Raw genomic sequence first — 19,489 nt, forward strand, 5'->3', positions numbered from 1 at the left:
CTTAGGAAAGATAACCCACTTTACTTCTTGTCCTTGTTTGGTTGTGGACTTAAAGTACTCGGTTGTTTGTCCGAGTGTCGTTGAATCCTTACTTATATATTATGTATATATGTATGGATATAAAGACTTTTATCTCAGTTCAGTACATTCAGTCATACAAGCAAGTCTACTAATAAACTATAATAGGTATAGTTTAGGGTTATACTACTTACTACTTCTAGTCCAATGAAGCATACAAGAGTCAGTTCATTCATGAGTCAATACTTAGTACTATGAGAGCATATACAAATATACTATGATGAGAGCATATACAACTATACTATGGTGAGAACATATACAACGATACTATGATGAGAAACAATACACTCATTACACAAGTACATACATTACGTATACAAGTATACTATAACATAAATGTGATCCACTGTATCAGAGCGTGCCTTCATTGTCATGGCCCGAGTTGTAACCAGAATCTTCTGGAAGGAGAGCGTGAGTTTGCGTATAGATCTATACTGGATTGACTATCCTACACCTTGCTGCTAGCTACAGCGGGACCTACAGGTCTTCGGGTGCCAAATGTCATTACTTCTGATGACTTACATTGTTGTGTTTATAGTCGATAGTATGGTACAATTAATCACATAATACCTTGATATAAATCTTGTTTAAGGTAGTTAGTACAACAGTAGTTCCTATAATACAACACTACAGTACTACATTAATTTACCCCTTTACATTTATTTGGTGATTACTTCACTTAAACATTAATGTACAAACTATATTTTGATAATGATAGTTACACTTGGGAAAATTACACACTTTTACAAGAAGCAAACATACCAAAACAGATGTGCCTTGGTAGAAGGCTACTTTTAGTAGAAAATATAGGATTTTCTAGGAGTTACAAACTTTTACAAACACTTACAAACATTCACATACTTTTACTACAAACGTTTACAAACTCGTACTTCAAACATTGTTTCAAACATTTTGATACAAACATACACACTAAATACTTATGAACTCACCAGCTTTAATGCTGATAAACTCCTTCAAAATAACTTGTATTCTCAGGTCATCAGTAGACAGGTACCGATGCCAGCTTTTGAGAAGATGGAGCGCATACAAGACTCATCTTATATTTTGATTCATATTTTGGTGTCTTATATACTACAAAACACACTTGTATTAACATTACATATTTAATGCAATGGATGATGTTGTTTACTTGTTTACTATTATACTGTATTGTGATACTTTACATGACGTCCTTCGCCCCAGAACGTTTCCGCCGTTCTCGGTTTTGGGGTGTGACAACCTTCAGTCCTTGACCGTTTTTACCGAACACTAATGTTTTGCCCAAACGTTCTTCCTTTCAGTCATTTTTATCCAAAGCTTCTTCCTAAGCTTTCTTGATACTTTCTACAATCGTTGAGACAACTTCGATTCTTAATGCTCTTGCCCTTTTCTTTTCAAGGCTTACATTTCTGCTTAAAGCATCAACTACAACATTTGCTTTACCAGGGTGGTAAAGTATTTCACATTCGTAATCCTTAAACAACTCTAGACAACATCGTTGTCTCATGTTTAATTCCTTCTGATTAAAGAGGTACTGAAGACTCTTATGATCAGTGAAAAGTTTGTACTTTGTGCCATAAAGATAATTCCTCCATATCTTTAGGGCGAATACTACCGCTGCCAACTCCAGATCATGAGTGGGGTAGTTCTTTTCGTTCTCTTTCAATTGTCTTGATGCATATGCTATCACCTTATCCCTTTGGGTCAGAACACAACCTAACCCAATTCCAGATGCATCACTATAAATTGCAAAGTCTTTAACTCCATCAAGTAAAGAAAGAATTGGTGGTTCACACGACCTCTTCTTTAACTTCTCAAATGCTTCCTTATGCTTCTCACTCCAAGTATAAGTAGCTTTTTTGTTGGTAAAAGCTGTCAATGGAGCAACTATCAAAGAAAAGTCTTGGATAAATCTTCGGTAATATCTGGCTAATCCCAGAAAGCTTCAGATCTCCGTGGGACTTTTTGGTTGTTCCCACTTCATTATATCTTCAATCTTAGTTGGGTCAACCATAATCCCTTCTTGGTTAACCACATGACCCAATAATTGGACTTCTTGAATCCAAAAATCACATTCGGAGAACTTTGCATATAACTTCTCCTTTTTCAGAACTTCTAACAGTTCACGCAAATGCTTGTCATGCTCTTGCTTACTTTTTGAATAAATCAAAGTGTCATCTATGAACACTATCATGGATTTACCTAGGAATGGTTTACAAACCCTTTTCATCAAATCCATGAAGGTTGCTGGAGCATTGGTTTGTCCTAATGACATAACCAAAAACTCGTATTGTCCGTATCTTGTACTGAACGCAGTCTTCTTAATATCTTGCTCTCTTACCTTTAGCTGATGATATCCTGACCTAAGATCGATCTTCGAGAAGTAGCTTGAACCTTGCGGCTGATTGAACAGGTCATCAATCCTTGGCAATTGGTAGTTGTTCTTTATTGTTGCCTTGTTCATCTCTCTGTAATCTATGCACATTCTTATGCTCCCATCTTTCTTTTTTCACGAATAACATCGGAGCTCCCTAGGGTGATGAACTAGGTCTAATGAAACCGTTGTCCAACAACTCCTAAAGTTGTGTCATAAGCTCCTTCATCTCTGTTAGTGCTAATAGATATGGGGCTTTTACTATCAGTGTTGTTCCTGGTAACAAGTCTATTCTAAACTCCACTTGTATATCAGGAGGCAATCCAAGAAGATTTTCGGGAAAAACTTCCGGATAGTCACACACCATTGGTATACTTTGCATATCCTTTTTCTCCTTCTTAGCATCGATCACGAATTGCAAGTATGAGGTGCATCCTTTAGATAACACATTTTTGGCTTTTATTAGGGAAATTATTCTAGAATTTACTCTGCGCTTGTCTCCGTATACCGTAAATGACTCTTTTCTAGGAGGGTTTACCCTTACTATCTTATTCTTGCACATTATCTCGGCGTCATTGGCGCTAAACTAATCCATCTATAGAAAGATGTCGAAACCATTCAACTCAATGGGTAACAGCTCCTCGAGGAATTCGTTTCCGTTCAAGTCAATAACGATATTCTTAATACAATCGCTAACATATATGAATTTGCCACTGGCAACTTCTACAATTAGGGAATTATCAAGTTTTATTATAGGCAATGCTAGCCTTTCACCAAATTTATGTGATATAAAGGAGTAATTCACTCCGGAATCAAACAATAAATTGACAGGCAATCCATTTACAAGAAAGGTACCTGAAGCGACATCTGTTGCATCCTTTACGGCTTCCAATGTCATTTGGAAAGCTCTGGCTTTTGGCTTTGGTGGGAGATTAGGCATTGCTGCCTCTTTCTTATTCGGGCAGTCCCTCAGAATGTGCCCCTCTTCGTTGTACCCATAACAAACTTTCTTATTGAAGGTGCATTCATTGGCATAATGCCCAAGATTTCCACATTTATAATAAGTGACGTCCTCGCCATATTTCCCAAGATGTTTCTTTTGTACATTGGCACACCATTTAGCTTCGCCTCCTCTTCCTCTTGAACTAAACTTTGAGATTTTGCTCTTCTTGTTGGAACCTGAAGTTCCTTCAAACTTTCTCTTTTCGCCAACTTCAACCTTACTGGCGGCTCTTACCTTAATCATATCTTTAACAGACTTGGCAACCCAGATAGCTGCCTCCAGAGTAATTTCCTGACGCACTGACACCACATACTCCCATGGAAGTCCCTTTGTGTACCCATCTATTTTTGTCATATCATATGGGACAATACGCAAAGCAAACTCCATTTTGTCTATGAAGTTATTGGTATATTAAATCGATGGACATGCTTCCCTTCTTTAATGTCAGAAATTGGTTCTCTAACTCAAGCTCATTTTGGGCTAAGCAGTACTTACGCTTGAATTGTACCAAGAACTCTACCCAAGCCAGTTGCAGTGGCTCATTAGGGCTTAGGGTCTTCCCCATAGTGTTCCACCAGCAAGCATCGATACCTCTGAACTGACGCAATGCAAATATGGTTCGTAACTTGCCGTGACAACCACATGTCATGAAGGCCAATTCCATTTCCAAGATCCAATCCATTACTCCGACGGGATCTTCCTTTCCAGTGAAAGTTGATAGCTTGCAAGTCATACAGTCTTTGTACTTTCATCCATCTCGACTCCATCCTCTTGGTTATTCCTCCTAACCACAAGCAGTTCAGTTTGACCAAAAGATCTATTGTAATTTCCTTCCTCTGATTGATCGTCATTTAATTCAGGTTGTTCAACAGGCATTGAAGGTTCATTCCTGTTGTTCAACAATAGTTGTCTCACTTCTTCCCTTTGTTCAGCCATCATTGTCTGAATCATGGCTTATACTCCAACCATGGTGATGGGTTCTGGTGCAGCTTCTTCTATAGGCACCTGCTCCATCACTTGGGGTTGAGGTTGTTGATTTCTATTTGCATTTCCAGCTCCAATTTGGGTTCTTGCCATTATGATCTATACACCAAATTAGGTGAATTTAGATCTTTATTCATGATATATATCTAAATTCTCCTTATCACTGCGAAATGTTACATGCTAGTTCTAATATTGTAGTCGTACGCTTAGAATCCTAAACACATAAGGTTTCCATATCCGGTCGACAACAAGCCATAGATCCGAACAAATAACATCATATATGGCAAACATATAGCATTTAGCACATAAAATCATTTTAGGCATCTTTCCTAAAATATACTAGTGCTCGTGTCTAAAATATGGTAGACACTCATCTCACGATCATCACTTAGCATTCTAAGTTTAAGTCTAGAAATCCTACAAATTCCTAGTTCGTCTAAAGTAATGCTCTGATACCAACTGTGACATCCCAATTTCTTGGCCAGAAAAGACAAATTTAGTTTATGCTTTTAAAATAAAATCATAGTAATCTTCCAAAAGGTATTGTGGACTTTATCCCCAAAAGAAAATATGATAAAAATTTATCAAATCATTTCTTAAATAAATGTATTTTTATTATATAACAAAACATCGGGATGTCATGTTCCGATACATAACAAAAGCATAAACAGTACATTATAAGCCTTACAACAGTTATTTACATCTACTCACCTATAAAAATTCCTCGTCATTATCCAACTATGTTCTGGGTCCGTTACCTGTAATATAAAAAGATGATTGATAGCACTTCGTCCCTTAAAACAATCTTTTTTTGATGAAACTAGGATGTTTTCTCAAAAACCGGGCTTCACGCGGGCAGAGTTTCGTCTTGAAAAACTCTATTTTTAGGATCTTCGGGCATTCCGGGGCTTGCTTACGATGCAAGGATGATATTCTAGGTTTAGGGGTATTTAGTGTAACATAAAGGAAAGTAGAGGGTGATAGAAGTGAAAATTGTAAACAAAAATAACTATTAAAAAAAAGGCTTGTAGCTACTAAACAATCAAAAATAAATTTAAAAGGATGTGGAAATATACTATATAAACATATAAAATCATAAAAAACAAAGATTAACAATAAATCAGATCGACCTTGATCATCCATCTCAATGTATGTCACTTATCTATAATTATGTTTATGTATGTTATAATAACACACATGGAGTTTAAAAATTGATTCCTATTGAGGGCCCTTAGAAGTTTTAAGTGTATGGTGTTTCGCATGCCATACTTGTTTGTATGAAATATTTATTTAGTACTTCAAATTGAAAGTCATTAGGATTTTGTTCCACCGGTAGACTATATTATGATTAGTACCTAAAAATTCGATAATTAAATGAACTAAAACTTATTTATTTACTTCACAATGGTTTGGGTTGAATTTTGTTAAAAAACATATTTATTCGTCCATAAGTTTTGGTACCTGGAACCTGCTAGTATTCTCCAGTCGTACAACCAAAATACACCAAGTACTATATTTCTGGTAACATGATGCTTGAAACCCTGCTTTTAAATATCTATTAGTTTTGTACTGAGATTCCTCACAAACACTTTTCACTCTTAGTGCTAGTTGAAAAGATTATCTTATTTTCAATAACACAAAGGTCCATGACTAGTTTATGCATATATATATATATATATATATATATATATATATATATATATATATATATATATATATATATATATATATATATATATATATATATATATATATATATATAGCTGTCTACCTGCGCAAAGCGGCGGGCGGCGAATAATTTGATCTCTTTAGAGTTAAAACCATTTTGCGTTCACTTCGAGAAATGAATATTAAATGACATCTATTTTTCAAGAGCATTACCATACCATATTAAGCGGGTGTTTGGCTAAGCTTTTTTAAAACAACTTATTAGGTTCCACATCACTATAAGTTAAAAAAAGTGTTTGGATTAAAATAACTTATTCCGGTGGGGAACCTCTAATACGTCATTTTTTTCATAAGTTACCATACACTTACTTATTAACTTATAAGCTAATAAACTAATAAGCAATAAGCTTTTTTGCCAAACACCCCCTAAATGGTTATTACTTCCATTTATACATACCCAAACCACTTGTACTGTTTATCGTCCTCTTTTTTTTCGTTCTCCTTAATTCTTTTATTAATTTAATGTCCTACTAAGTAAAATGCTAAAATATATAAATAATAGTTTATAAAAATAAACCTTTAGAATATCAGGTGTTGTGATTCAAAAGTCGATAAATAGGTCTTTGAGAAGGCCAAAATACTCAGGTGTCAACTTGTTCATTGTGATTTTAAACCAAGTTTGGTCACAAATTAAAACATTTTCAATGATGGTATGTAATTCAAGGATTCATACTGATTTAGGTTCTCGAAACCTTAAAATATTGAACAAAAACCTGCAAAGCCAACACATTAAAGAAACATGGTAAAAACATTTTTAGGAACAAACCTGATATAATAAAGCCTTCACCCAATATATTTATAAGATAAAAATACAAAAAGTTAAAAATGATGAAATCAATTACAAGTAAAGATTAAAATAAAAATCTGTTAAGAAAGAGCCATCTGCAGGAGGGATATTTGAATCAACATGTATTTTCTGATGGTTTCAAATTTTGAATTATCCGAAATTCAGGGAAGAAGATAGAATTTGTTGAGAAATATAAGGATTCAAAACACAAGTTGAAATTTAATATTATTTTATTGATGACTACTTGTACTATTAGCTTAATGATTTGAACGTCTTAAAAAATAATATTATTATATTCAATCTATTTTTAGAAATAGTGAGATTTCTTTTATAAGATAGTAAAGATATATATATATATATATATATATATATATATATATATATATATATATATATATATATATATATATATATATATATATATAAAACAACTATTTGTTTTTCTAAAACAACTTTTATGACCAAAAAGATGCATGTAAACTTTTGGTCAAAAATAACAATTATAAACATTTTAAAGTTGTCACATAAAATATATATGAATTTTTCTTGCAACGAGAAAACCATCAATGTTTTCCAAAAACAAAGATTTCATTAACTAAGCAAATAATCTAACTAATCTTGCAAAAATGGGTCTGATACCAATTGTTGGGTTTTTATTCAAAAATCTGGTTTCAAAACCGGTAAAAATGACAGCAGAAGCTTTAAAAATGTTGAATAAAACTAAAACTATTTTACCCACCAATGATCATTTTGCAAGAGTTAGGAAGATTAAAACAACTATAGGAGAGAAAACATAACAACCTTTGAAGACTTTGATCCTCATAGGAGGTTGGAAGTTGATGAAGTGTGACATGAAACTCTAAAACAAGAGTTCTCTAGAAGTATCCACCAAGCAAGAGTAGAACCATCAAAACATGCTAGTATTCACTTGTAATTTGTTGTTTATAAGCCTTTGAAATATATACCAAACATATGTTTAAATGTGAAACAACAAAGGGACTTTGTCTAACATCAAAATGCAAGAGAATTGAGGAGAAGGAGAGCGTATGAAGCTCAAAATTTGGCAGCCCCATAGAGAGCAATGTGCTCTCGGATTTTGGCTCCAAAGAAGAACCAAATGAGGCTTGCAAGAACTTTTAATCCAACCTTACATGCCCTCCCTTATATAATGGCCAAAAAGCAAAGAGAGACCATAAAGCAAAAGGAGATGCAAAAGTAAAAACATGGGACAACACTCTTTCAAGCATGACATGCACCATTAAACAATTCAAAAGAAGACCATGCTTAGTCTCCTCTCATATTTTCAAGAAATGCATGTTACAAAGAAGACAAAAGTTGTCTCATGGCTAGTTTATATATACATACATGTTATCTTTATAAAAATTCAATCTTTCTTATAAAGAATTCCCAACACACACACACACACACATATATATATATATATATATATATATATATATATATATATATATACATACTACCTTATAAAAGAAATCTCACTATTTCTATAAATAGATTCATTATAATAATATTATTTTTTTAAGACGTTCAAATCTCTATGCATAATGTACAACTAATTGAGAATAAAATAATATTATAAATTCAAACGTTCAAATTGTAAAACCCCAAGTACAATTCAATGAATCCGTTCAAATACCAAATCCGCCTTTAACTTCGGCTAATTAAATTGGTAAAGACCAATGGAATCGGTGACCAACATTCAAAATTGAAATCAAATTCAAAAGAACTTTGACTTTTGAAAACCTTATAAAACATAACCTCTCATTTCTCTCGAAACATGCTTTCGACTTTTGAAGATCCAAAGTTGATGATATAAGAGAAATCGGAGTTGGGGCTTTATTTTTCTGCATTTCTCCCTTGACAGGTTTAATGTTTTTTTTTCTAGATCTTTCTTTCTCTATCTCTTTCTCTCGATCTTCATTTTCGTATTAATGGAGATATGCATGCGACAATGGAAGGATATGTGTTTACTTTGATGTTATAATTTTAACTTTATATGCTGGTTCTAACCTTAATAAGTTAAAATCCTCCTCCAAAGGTAGTAATTGTCTCTTGATGTATGTGATGCAGGTTGTGCTCTTTAATCCCTATGCACACACATATCTGCGTTTTTGGTGGTCATAGGTCTCCAACCAAACAATAAATTTACTAACATTCTTTGAAAATATAGGTTTTAGTTACTTATTTTAAAGGTTTCTTTTCGGTCGATTATCACATAATCACATTCTTCCTGACGGATTGCAGGTGGATTCTACTAACGCCTTTTCTGTTGCCTGAAGTTTTCTCACTCTTGATTTTCACTCTCTCCATGGCTTTAAAGGGTCAATTTTTACTCTTACTTTCTGGTGTCTCCACTCCATTTCAGGTTATGATGTTTGTCTACATTTCTCGTATTCATCTGTATATTAGGTTTTAATTCGTTTATTTATACCCCTTTTTATTTGCCTGTTTCAATTCCGTTTGTCATAGTGATGACGAAAACCCTAATCGATATGTGTTTTTGTTGCATTTGTTGGAGAATTTGTTTCATCTTAAAACCAAAATTTCTATTTTGGTTTCATAAATATGTGTTTAGGGCCGGCCTGCAAGCCAACTCATTGAAGCTGAAGAAGACGAGGAGTCTAAATTGAAGTTAAAGCCGAAGAAGACGAGGCGTCTGATGCCCTGGGTTGTTCCGGAGAAGATGATTCAAACAAGTATTCGTTGATTGCAAATCTTAATTAAACATAGAGTTCTCTCACTTTCAGGTTAAGAAAGTTCTTGATCCTCCTAATTTTCTTCTTTTTGAAATTTTGAACTGCTGAAGTGAAGTTTTCCTTCAGTGGTGCCATTACTATTTCGTGTGTCTGTGTTAGGTTTCAACTGATACCAAAAAATTGAAAAATAAGAGATTTTTGTGCCATTTGGTTTGGCGATTTAAGGAATGACTATAGGAATTGAAACTTGTTTTGATCTTCAATATTTGAATTGGACATCTTATTAGCTTTAGGTGAGCTTAATTTTTGGATTCATTGATGTGACATAAGAAGAAGAATGGTGATGTTTTGGTGTCGGACTAAACATTCACAACTCAGAGCTTTATCAAATCAGTTCAAACGATGCTACTTTCAGATTCATGGGTCCTCTACAATCATCAGGGGACCTACAGTTGGTGTTCTCAAGAGTCCAAATTCAGCATTTCACAGGACTGGATCCGAGTTTTTCAACTGTGTGCGGTTCTTTGCTGCACCTGTTCAGGTTTTCAATAATAGTGATTTAATCTTTTGACTCAACTAAAAGTCCAAATCAATTGAAAACTTTATCAAAACTAACCACAAATTAGACTTTTCTGTTTGTTTATCTATATCATGTGGTGCATGTGGTTGTTTTTTGATTGGGAAATTTGTATTGAAATGGTTTATTAGGTCAAACCGAAATATGAAGATAAGGACAAGGGGCGTCCACGAATGAATGAACAAATATATGCTCAGTATGTTAGAATTGTAACATATAAATGTATGTCTACTACTAATCATGTACTTCATACAACTTTCAGAATGTAAAAAGATTGTGTGAAAGTGGACATGTATTTCAATAAGAACGATATTTACAGTTTACTTGAAGATGTTGTGTTATGTTTAAAAATAATTGCTTATGTTAGAACTCATTTTGAAGGTCATACCACTTTACTATTTTATAGCATTATTATTTATTTTATAATCTTTAATTTGCATGACTTGGTTGTTCACATCCAGTATAATATTTTCTGATTTCTACTTTTTATTTTTATATCTTTGCACAACCTACATGTTCTTGAAGGGTTAAATGCAAGAAGTAGCAATTCACTTTTCATAGAAGTTTTGGGTTTACAACAAAAGATAGGATCGCACTTTCATTTTATTGTTTATTATAACATTTTATTTGCTTTTATTCGTATGTAGCGTTGTACTTTGAAAAATCTATTCAATTACATTACCATGGTTTTTTTACAACAGATATTGTAGAGTTATCAAAAAAGTACAAGCTGGAGGTTAAGTTCTTCAAATTCACGAGGAGACGTTGACTGAATAAAGAAAAAAAAAGCAAAATAGAAACAAGGACCGACCTATAATATACTGCAGTTTTTTTAATTGTTTTAAAAATAAAAAGTTTAAAAGGCCAAAATAAAAAAAGTTGTAAAAATAATAAGTGAATTGTAAAAAGTTATTCTTTAGCTTTAGAGAACTGAGCTTATGGGGAGGTGGTAGTGACCAGAAAACACCTATGGATCAACGACGGAAAACTACAACCTAATTTAGTGAGTAGTGACCAGATTGTGATTTATTAGGTGTATTTTTTAGATTTTTTTTTTCTTTTGCACCGTGTTCAATCTTCAATGCACCTATCAATTGTATGGAAGAAATCCAAATAACCAATTTGGCCAACATTTTTTTATTGGTACTAATCATTTCGTAATAACAAAATTTTCATGAATGCATTATTCTTTAGTTTACCATAAAAGGTGAAGATTTACATGCCACCTTATTTTTAATATCTTGGACATATCATCATCCGCCTAATGTGAAAAATACTAGACTAAAAACGTTTTAAAGCTAATTTTATCAAAGTTAAGTTCTTCGTCACACATCATGGAGAATGTTGTCTACAAGTCATGTAGAAGATTGCTTATAAATGAATCCATATAAAATAAAAATGATGATTTTTATATAATAAAAATAACCGATTAACCAACGATATATACTTTTTAGATTTACTAAAAGCTAACCTATAATCATATGCATTTCCTGATTGTAATAATTATAGAAGACAACCCAATGTCTCATTCCATTAAAATTATACCAACTTAACTTATCATACACCATATTGTCTTAAAGTTTTTCTATAAAAGGTGATAGAGTTGCAACGTGGTGTATAAAAAAGTATTGCACGATTAATAAAGTATAATCAGTCATGTGTTATTATATATTTTCATATTTTGTCTATTCTTATATAATTCTATCATTTTTGTTTGAATGACTTACACATTTTATATTTTGTGCTGTCTTGAACCGTTTATTTGATGTATCATGTTATAAATAACGTCAAAGTTGGATTCTTTTGTCATAGACATGTATTTTTTTGGAACATAACATTTTTGTAAAAAACAATATCACTGAAAAAGACTATTCACTTCCGCCGCTTTGCGCGGGTACACTACTAGTATATATATATATATATATATATATATATATATATATATATATATATATATATATATATATATATATATATATATATATAACTAGTCATATATAAATATCTTATTTTTATAAAACTACCTTTTATATAAATTGAACTAGTTTATTAAGATATATAAATATAACTTATAAATAATCATACTTTATGATATATTTAACAAATTGTTATTTCTCCAATAAATATTATTTCCATGAAATAATAATTTTCCAATAAAATACAAGTGTTTATATATTTATTAATAATTAAATTACTAATAAATAATCAATTGACGGTAAATTGCTATATGGTGTGACCCTATATGATCATATATTATTAACAATATCATTCTATAATGACTCTTGGACATATAAGATCTTTCACAAGGGGCAGAGCCCCTGGCTGGGGTCGGTCGAGCTGCCACATCAGCGCATAATTTTTTTTTATATGAGTTATGTTGCTATATAAAAAATGCATTAGAAATCCAAATTTTTGGAAATAAACCCAATTTTTTGACTTTGTTTTGACCCTTATAGAAAGAACCCAAATTAGTAACAGTTTTCAGACATCAAATTGTTTTTTGTGACAGTTTTCAAACATCTGGTGACAATTTTCTGATGGAAATGTACTTAACTAATTTTGGTCTTCATTTGATGGTACAAACGGAAATCATAACAACCAGATTTTCTGTTCTTGCTCTCAATTTCTTAGTCTTATCCGATTAATGATTCGGAGTAACACCCAAATACTTTAATCCGAAAGTGAAACCACAATTTACAGAATTTCCAAGTTTTTATATAACCCAAATTCCTAACATGTTTATGGCATGACATTTATATTTTTTCATTTTTGATTAATATGGAAACAAAAATAAGTGATGTTGCCTATTTTCTAAGGTAAATGCTATATTTCTCATTTAGTGAACGACTATTTACTCAAGCAAAAATAAGTTACATCGTTTTTTTTTTCAATATCAATCTAAAAACAAAGTAGATAAACGTCATGTCACAAAACAACCACTAACTTTTAATAAAAATGTATATTTAAGTAAATCTTTAAGCGTAACTAATGATTTTTCTGTATTTTTTTATATTTTTTTTTTTACTATTGATAGATAAATAATTATATTTTTCAGTATTTTATCTTAAAAATATATAAACAAAACTAGTGTGATTTGAACTTCTATTTTGTTTTGTTTTTTTATTTCCAGATCACCAATCGATTATCGTTAAATGAAAATAATAATAATAATCTTAAAATAAAGATAAAACTTCAAAAATGGTCCTTGTGGTTTCCAAAAATATCAAGTTTAGTCCCTAAGTTCAAAAAACCTCACAGATGGTCCATGTGGTTTCAAAACTTTTAACAAATGGTCCTTCCGGCTCACTCCGTTAGCTTTTGGCCGTTAAGTCAGGGGCATTTTTGTCATTTCATTACCCAGGGACCATTTATGAGGTTTTCTATTACTTTTTTTAATATGCAAGGTCCCACCCCCCCCTCTCTCTCTCTCTCTCTCTTCGATGCACCGGTGGAAGAAACAACCACCAGAGATACCAATTTCTGGCCTCCTCTCCGATCACACTCTACCACTTCCCACTGCCCACACACCACCTGCTGCCACCACCGTTTTGGTCGACCAAGCCCCACCGCCATAAACCACCACACTCTGCTCCTTCGATTCCTTTTCTATCAAGCAAGTTGACAAACACCCTTGAAAACCTGTTACTGCTTTCCCTTTTCCTTCGGTGTTGTGAACCACTAAAAGCAAGAAAAGCCAACATTAGGGCTGCCACCCACTGCCACAAAACCGCCACCATTCCACCGTTGTTCTTCTTTCAATAAACCACCCACACAACCTCCAGCCACCTGTTGTTGCTTCTCCATATCCCTTCTTGTGGAACTCGCTGGAACAGAAACCGAAATAGAGCAGCAGAAGGATACCAGAGCAACCCCCAGCTACATACCGCCACCATCCTTTTGTTGTTACTGGTAAGCCATCGCCACCTCTGCCATCTTGAATCACATTGTCGAGACTTGTTGATTTCAACTGAGACCAAGAGACCCAACAAAGGGTCCCGATTTCCTTCTTGTGCATCCTGAAATCGCGATCAGTTAACCAAAGAGACCCAACGATGGGTCTCGATTTTTGTTGAATCTCAAACCTGCAAATCACGATAGGTAACGAATCAGGTTGAAATTAGGGGTGGGTTCTTGTGTTCACTGTATAGTTTAGGGATGAACGAACTTTTTTTTGCCACATATTCCCATTTGATTTTGGGGTTTTGTGATCCATCTGTATATGAATCGCTGTAGAACCCTTGTGATGCCTCTAATTGCGTTACATGAACCCGAAATTGGAATCGACAAAAGGCCTTCTCAAGATTGAAGGTCGTTGGTTCACTTTAAAGGAAGATGAACGGCGGCCCATCTGGTTTCAGTATGTATTTTTCTACCAATTTCTTTGAAATTCCCTTTCTTATTGCTAATTTGAATCAGTTGTTTATAATTCATTTGCTGATTGATCAGATAATGCTCTGGTCACTAGAACCTTTGTCATTGCGTGTTGTGTGTTCGCGATCGTGTTTAGGATCCAAGGTCGTTCAAACAAGCTCGGATTGTCTTATCAGGTGTGCAATTTGAGGAGCTCCTTCGTTTTTTGTAGATGAAGTCACAAACGAGAGAGAGAGAGAGAGAGAGAGAGAGAGAGAGAGAGAGAGAGAGAGAGAGAGAGAGAGAGAGAGAGAGAGAGGTGGGACCTTGCATATTAAATTTATTTATTTATTTAAAAAAAAAAGTAATAGAAAACCTCATAAATGGTCCCTGGGTAATGAAATGACAAAAATGCCCCTGACTTAACGGCCAAAAGCTAACGGAGTGAGCCGGAAGGACCATTTGTTAAAAGTTTTGAAACCACAGGGACCATCTGTGATGTTTTTTGAACTTAGAGACTAAACTTGATATTTTCGGAAACCAAAAGGACCATTTTTGAAGTTTTGTCTAAAATAAAAGTTTACAAAATCAATTTACCTTCTAAAAACTAAAAGGTTATCACAAAAGGTTGTTCGAACTTTTTGTTCGGGGAAATCGTTTCCTAGTACAGTTGGGATCCGAGTTCCTACTTCATACCCTAGTTAAAACTTAAAATTGAGGAACAACAGTGGGTGAGTTGAGTGGGTCTATTGAAATCAGTGTGTCATCATGAGGATAGCTCATCCTCCGGTAGCCGTCGCATTCGCCGCCACACCGGAAGAAGACGTCTTCGACTCCGTACGAACTGCCGCCGCACAGCTGAATGTTGGTGGACCAGGTCTCCGCAAAAAGGCAACAGGAGTCAGGCCATGGCTGCTCCTCGATTCAACCGGTCAGGCTCAAATTATCGAGGCCGGCAAGCATGCTATCATGCGCCGCACGGGGCTACCTGCGCGCGATCTCCGCATCCTAGACCCGATCCTATCGTATCCCTCTACTGTTCTTGGCAGAGAACGAGCCATCGTCATCAATCTGGAGCATATCAAGGCCATAATTACGGCACAGGAGGTGCTGTTGCTTAATTCTAAAGATCCTTCTGTTACTCCCTTCGTTGACGAACTTCAACGCCGTATCTTGCGTCATCATCAGGCTACCTCTCAGGTTCTCTTTAATTCTTCTCTAGCATCGTTTAGAGATTATTTGCCCGTGTTTGAATTTATCGATATCTCTAAATAATTGAACTCCCTTTAGTTCCGTTTAGTGTTGTTTGAGTTCAACTTATCCGAATCAAAACCGTGATTGCGTGATGTTTATGGAGTGTCGAATAATCTATTGGCTGAATAACGCCCTAATTCAATTCCAATCACTAAAATTGTTCTTCTACTGTTGTTCTATATAACTACGTGAAACCAAATTGATTGTCAATACGAACACTAGTCGATTTGATCTGGAAATTTAACCGGAAGAAAGCATTTGCTTACTCCTGATATAGGCTGTATCAATGTAATTGCAGTCAGTATCTCTATATCTGCACCTCCATCAAGGTGTTCATCTATGTATTACAATTTGTAGTTTACCTAATATTAATGTTCCTGTAACTCTGTGTAGGAGGGATTGGTAGATGGTGATACTGAGTGGAGACATTTGTATGATCTGGGAGAACCGCGTTCAAGAGAAGTTAGCCCACCAAGAGTATCATCAAGCATCCCAGAAAGAGGCCATGAGGTTAAACCCGATGGAAAACATTCTTTTGACAAGAGAGATGGACCAAAACTTCTTCCATTTGAGTTCATTGCACTTGAGGCATGTCTAGAGGCAGCTTGCAGCTCCTTGGATAATGAGGTGAGAGGTGGTTTTATGACTCCTTTTCTTCTCCTGCCTCTTCAGTTCTTCTCTTCTTCTTCTTGACTCTGAATCATTTTCATATCTTAAACTAGGCAAGAACATTGGAGCAAGAAGCACATCCAGCACTGGATAAGTTGACTGGAAAGATTAGTACTCTGAATCTGGAACGTGTCCGCCAAATCAAAAGCCGATTGGTTGCTATTACAGGACGTGTTCAAAAGGTTTTTGGATTCATATTTCATACTTCACAATTCAAATCAAAATGGCATCACTTGATAATATTCGACTGATTCAGGTCAGGGATGAATTAGAGCATTTACTAGACGATGATGAAGACATGGCTGAAATGTATCTAACCGAAAAGCTAGAGCAACAGCTTGATGATGCTTCTTCTTCCACTTTCGTTAACGATGAAGATGTGGATGAAGAGATTCTTCAAACAGAAATTGATGACAGGTTTTTGAGTCTCCTTTTTAAAAAAAAAATATATATATATTTTGCTTGATGCTGTTAAAAACTATTGTTATATGTTAATAATATATCAGAGTTCCTGGTGAGGAATCAATCGATCAGCAGCCTGAACAACTTTATCGAGCCAATACACTTGGGAGAGAAAGCCGTGGGACCCGCACTAGTACAACACGAAGTGGTCATAGCAAACATCTTGATGTTGAAGAACTTGAAATGCTTTTGGAGGCTTACTTTGTTCAGATTGATGGCACACTCAATAAACTATCCACCGTATGTCACTTTCATTTAAGCTTTCTTTCTTTCTTGTTAAGTAATAAGTTATAACAAATTATGGATTATTACAGTTGAGGGAGTATGTGGATGACACGGAAGACTATATCAACATAATGCTGGATGACAAACAGAATCATCTTCTCCAAATGGGCGTGATGTTGACGACAGCAACGCTGGTGGTGGGTGCATTTGTGGTGGTGGCGGGAGTTTTTGGAATGAATATTCATATTGAGCTTTTCAACGCTGACACTGGCGCAGAAAAGGAAGTTGGAATGCGTAAATTTTTATGGACAGTTGGTGGTGGGACAACTGGCAGTATCTTCTTATATGTTGTCGCCATTGCTTGGTGCAAGAGCAAAAGGCTTCTAGAGTGATCACACGTGTCTGTGTTTTTGTCTCCCAATAATAATAATTCAGTTACCTCTTACTATTATTATTATTATTATTTCTTAGTAATAATGCCGATTATGTATTTAGAAGTATTGATGGTTGTATATAGTCGAAGTCTCTATATTGGAATGATGTTCGGTTTTTCCTTAACCATGGAAGGACTGTTTTTTCTTTTTTAGAATGGAGTTTTAGTTGGATGCTAATATTTTAGGTTTAGTTCAAAATTGTATGTTTAGTTAAACATAACATGCAAAAACGGGGTTTTCCGGCGCCAGGTCACAAAATCATGAGTTGGCGTTGCCGATACTGATAATTCTTATTGAATGTTTGACGATCTGGTTACATTTTATTTACCTTGAATATGAATCATATTGAGTTATAGACCCTTGGGGAATATTATTGACTTTAATTTTGAAAAGTGAACTTTATACGGTGGATTTATTATTTTAAAGGTAGTTTTGGATAGCTTAAGAGTATATTGGAGTCCCTTTGAGTTTGTTTCTTTTGGGGTTAATTTTGGTGAGCGGAAACTCTCTTGGGTCAGTTGGAAGAAAGTATAAAAAAGAAAGAGGTGACGGTTCTTTAAGCATTGTAACGCGGTGTGGAGCGTATGATAAAAGCGCTACACGGGAGTGACAGTCACATTAAGCAAAACTCGTTTGGGAATGTTCATAATGGTCCTTGGATTAACCTAATACATGCTACGTGCAACTTCAAATTAAATGTCTTCATCTTAAAATTTTTTTGTAAGATTAAGGTGGAGAACAGTAAAAATACGTACAAAGTTTTGTTTCGATACTTGGATTAGGAATACTCCGTCCAATCAACAATTGTCTAGAGTTTTTGCTTTAAACCTTCATCAAAATTGTTTTGTGTTTGATCGTCTCAATTTGGACTTGTGGCCGAATTATTTGAGAAGACGGTCGAGAGCGGGAGTTGAAGGTGGGCAATAGAGTGGATTATTGGTTCATGCAATCCAAAATTTTGATGTTTATTGTCAAAAGGATTGGTTGGATTAGACTTAGATGTGATGAACGACTTCTCTGTTTTTTATGTACGTTGCTTTCTGGATAGTGGCACTTTGGTTCAAATGAGGTGTCAACTAGATGAAATAATTTTGTTTCTGTCGATAAATGTATAAATTTGGACTTTATCCTTTGTCTTATTTGCGATGGTGTTATCGAGACTGTTTAGTCATGTCTTTATTTCTTGCCTTATGACTATAGATATTTGGAAGCTCATTGGTAGATTGATGGAATTTAGGTAACTCAAAGTTGTAACTAGGTCAATTTTTTTTGAAACGACAAACTATCATACTTCTAATCTAATCCTAAACACTACTTATGTCTCCTAATGAGACTTGAACCCATGACCTCTCATTTGGTTAAAGTGTGCGGACATCTCAAACTTAAATTTGGCGCAACATAAATGTAATACACTTAAGAAACGAGTTGGTTGGCTTTCAAACTTTCTCTAGCTATTACTTAATATGCTTTTCACTAGCCTCCTTGCTAGTAGTTTTATATAATTCTGTTCTTTTAATTAAAATTTATGACTTGAAAATAATTAAGAATGTTATTGGAATATCAAAGTAATAATCACTTTATTAAAATAAGTATTCACATCACATGCCACACGTGAAATTGAATGATCTTAATTTGATATTTGAAATTTCGTCTTTCTATTGGAGAAGATGATAGAGAGGAATAACCGGTTAGCCTTCACTTTTCCAATAAGGACTTTTTTAACCTACAATAATCGAGTTTAAACCCCTAAACTACAAATAATAATAATAATAATAATAATAATAATAATAATAATAATATATCAGGGACGTTAAAAAGAAAATTTTGTAGAGTTAAAACATTAACCC

At 34.2% G+C, this 19,489-nt stretch overlaps 1 protein-coding gene across 1 annotated transcript; it reads left to right on the forward strand.

Annotated features, from left to right (window-relative positions):
- The first annotated feature begins 15,223 nt into the window (after window positions 1-15,223).
- Window positions 15,224-17,797, forward strand: LOC111887000 (magnesium transporter MRS2-3). The gene is made up of 6 exons (XM_023883233.3): window positions 15,224-15,798; window positions 16,246-16,479; window positions 16,575-16,703; window positions 16,778-16,938; window positions 17,028-17,223; window positions 17,298-17,797. Exons 1-6 carry the CDS (start codon window positions 15,367-15,369, stop codon window positions 17,598-17,600), a joined length of 1,455 nt encoding a protein of 484 aa, XP_023739001.1. The 5' UTR covers window positions 15,224-15,366; the 3' UTR covers window positions 17,601-17,797.
- The last annotated feature ends 1,692 nt before the right edge of the window (window positions 17,798-19,489 follow it).

This window comes from Lactuca sativa, chromosome 5 (genome assembly GCF_002870075.4).
Source record: "Lactuca sativa cultivar Salinas chromosome 5, Lsat_Salinas_v11, whole genome shotgun sequence".
NCBI lineage: Eukaryota > Viridiplantae > Streptophyta > Magnoliopsida > Asterales > Asteraceae > Lactuca > Lactuca sativa.

Bases quoted from the DNA above. Each gene is read 5' to 3' on its own strand.
- LOC111887000 (XM_023883233.3), top strand. From the start codon at position 15,367: ATGAGGATAGCTCATCCTCCGGTAGCCGTCGCATTCGCCGCCACACCG. The intron at 16,480-16,574 runs GTGAGAGGTGGT...ATCTTAAACTAG, and splicing joins GCAGCTCCTTGGATAATGAG to GCAAGAACATTGGAGCAAGA. The intron at 17,224-17,297 runs GTATGTCACTTT...GGATTATTACAG, and splicing joins CACTCAATAAACTATCCACC to TTGAGGGAGTATGTGGATGA.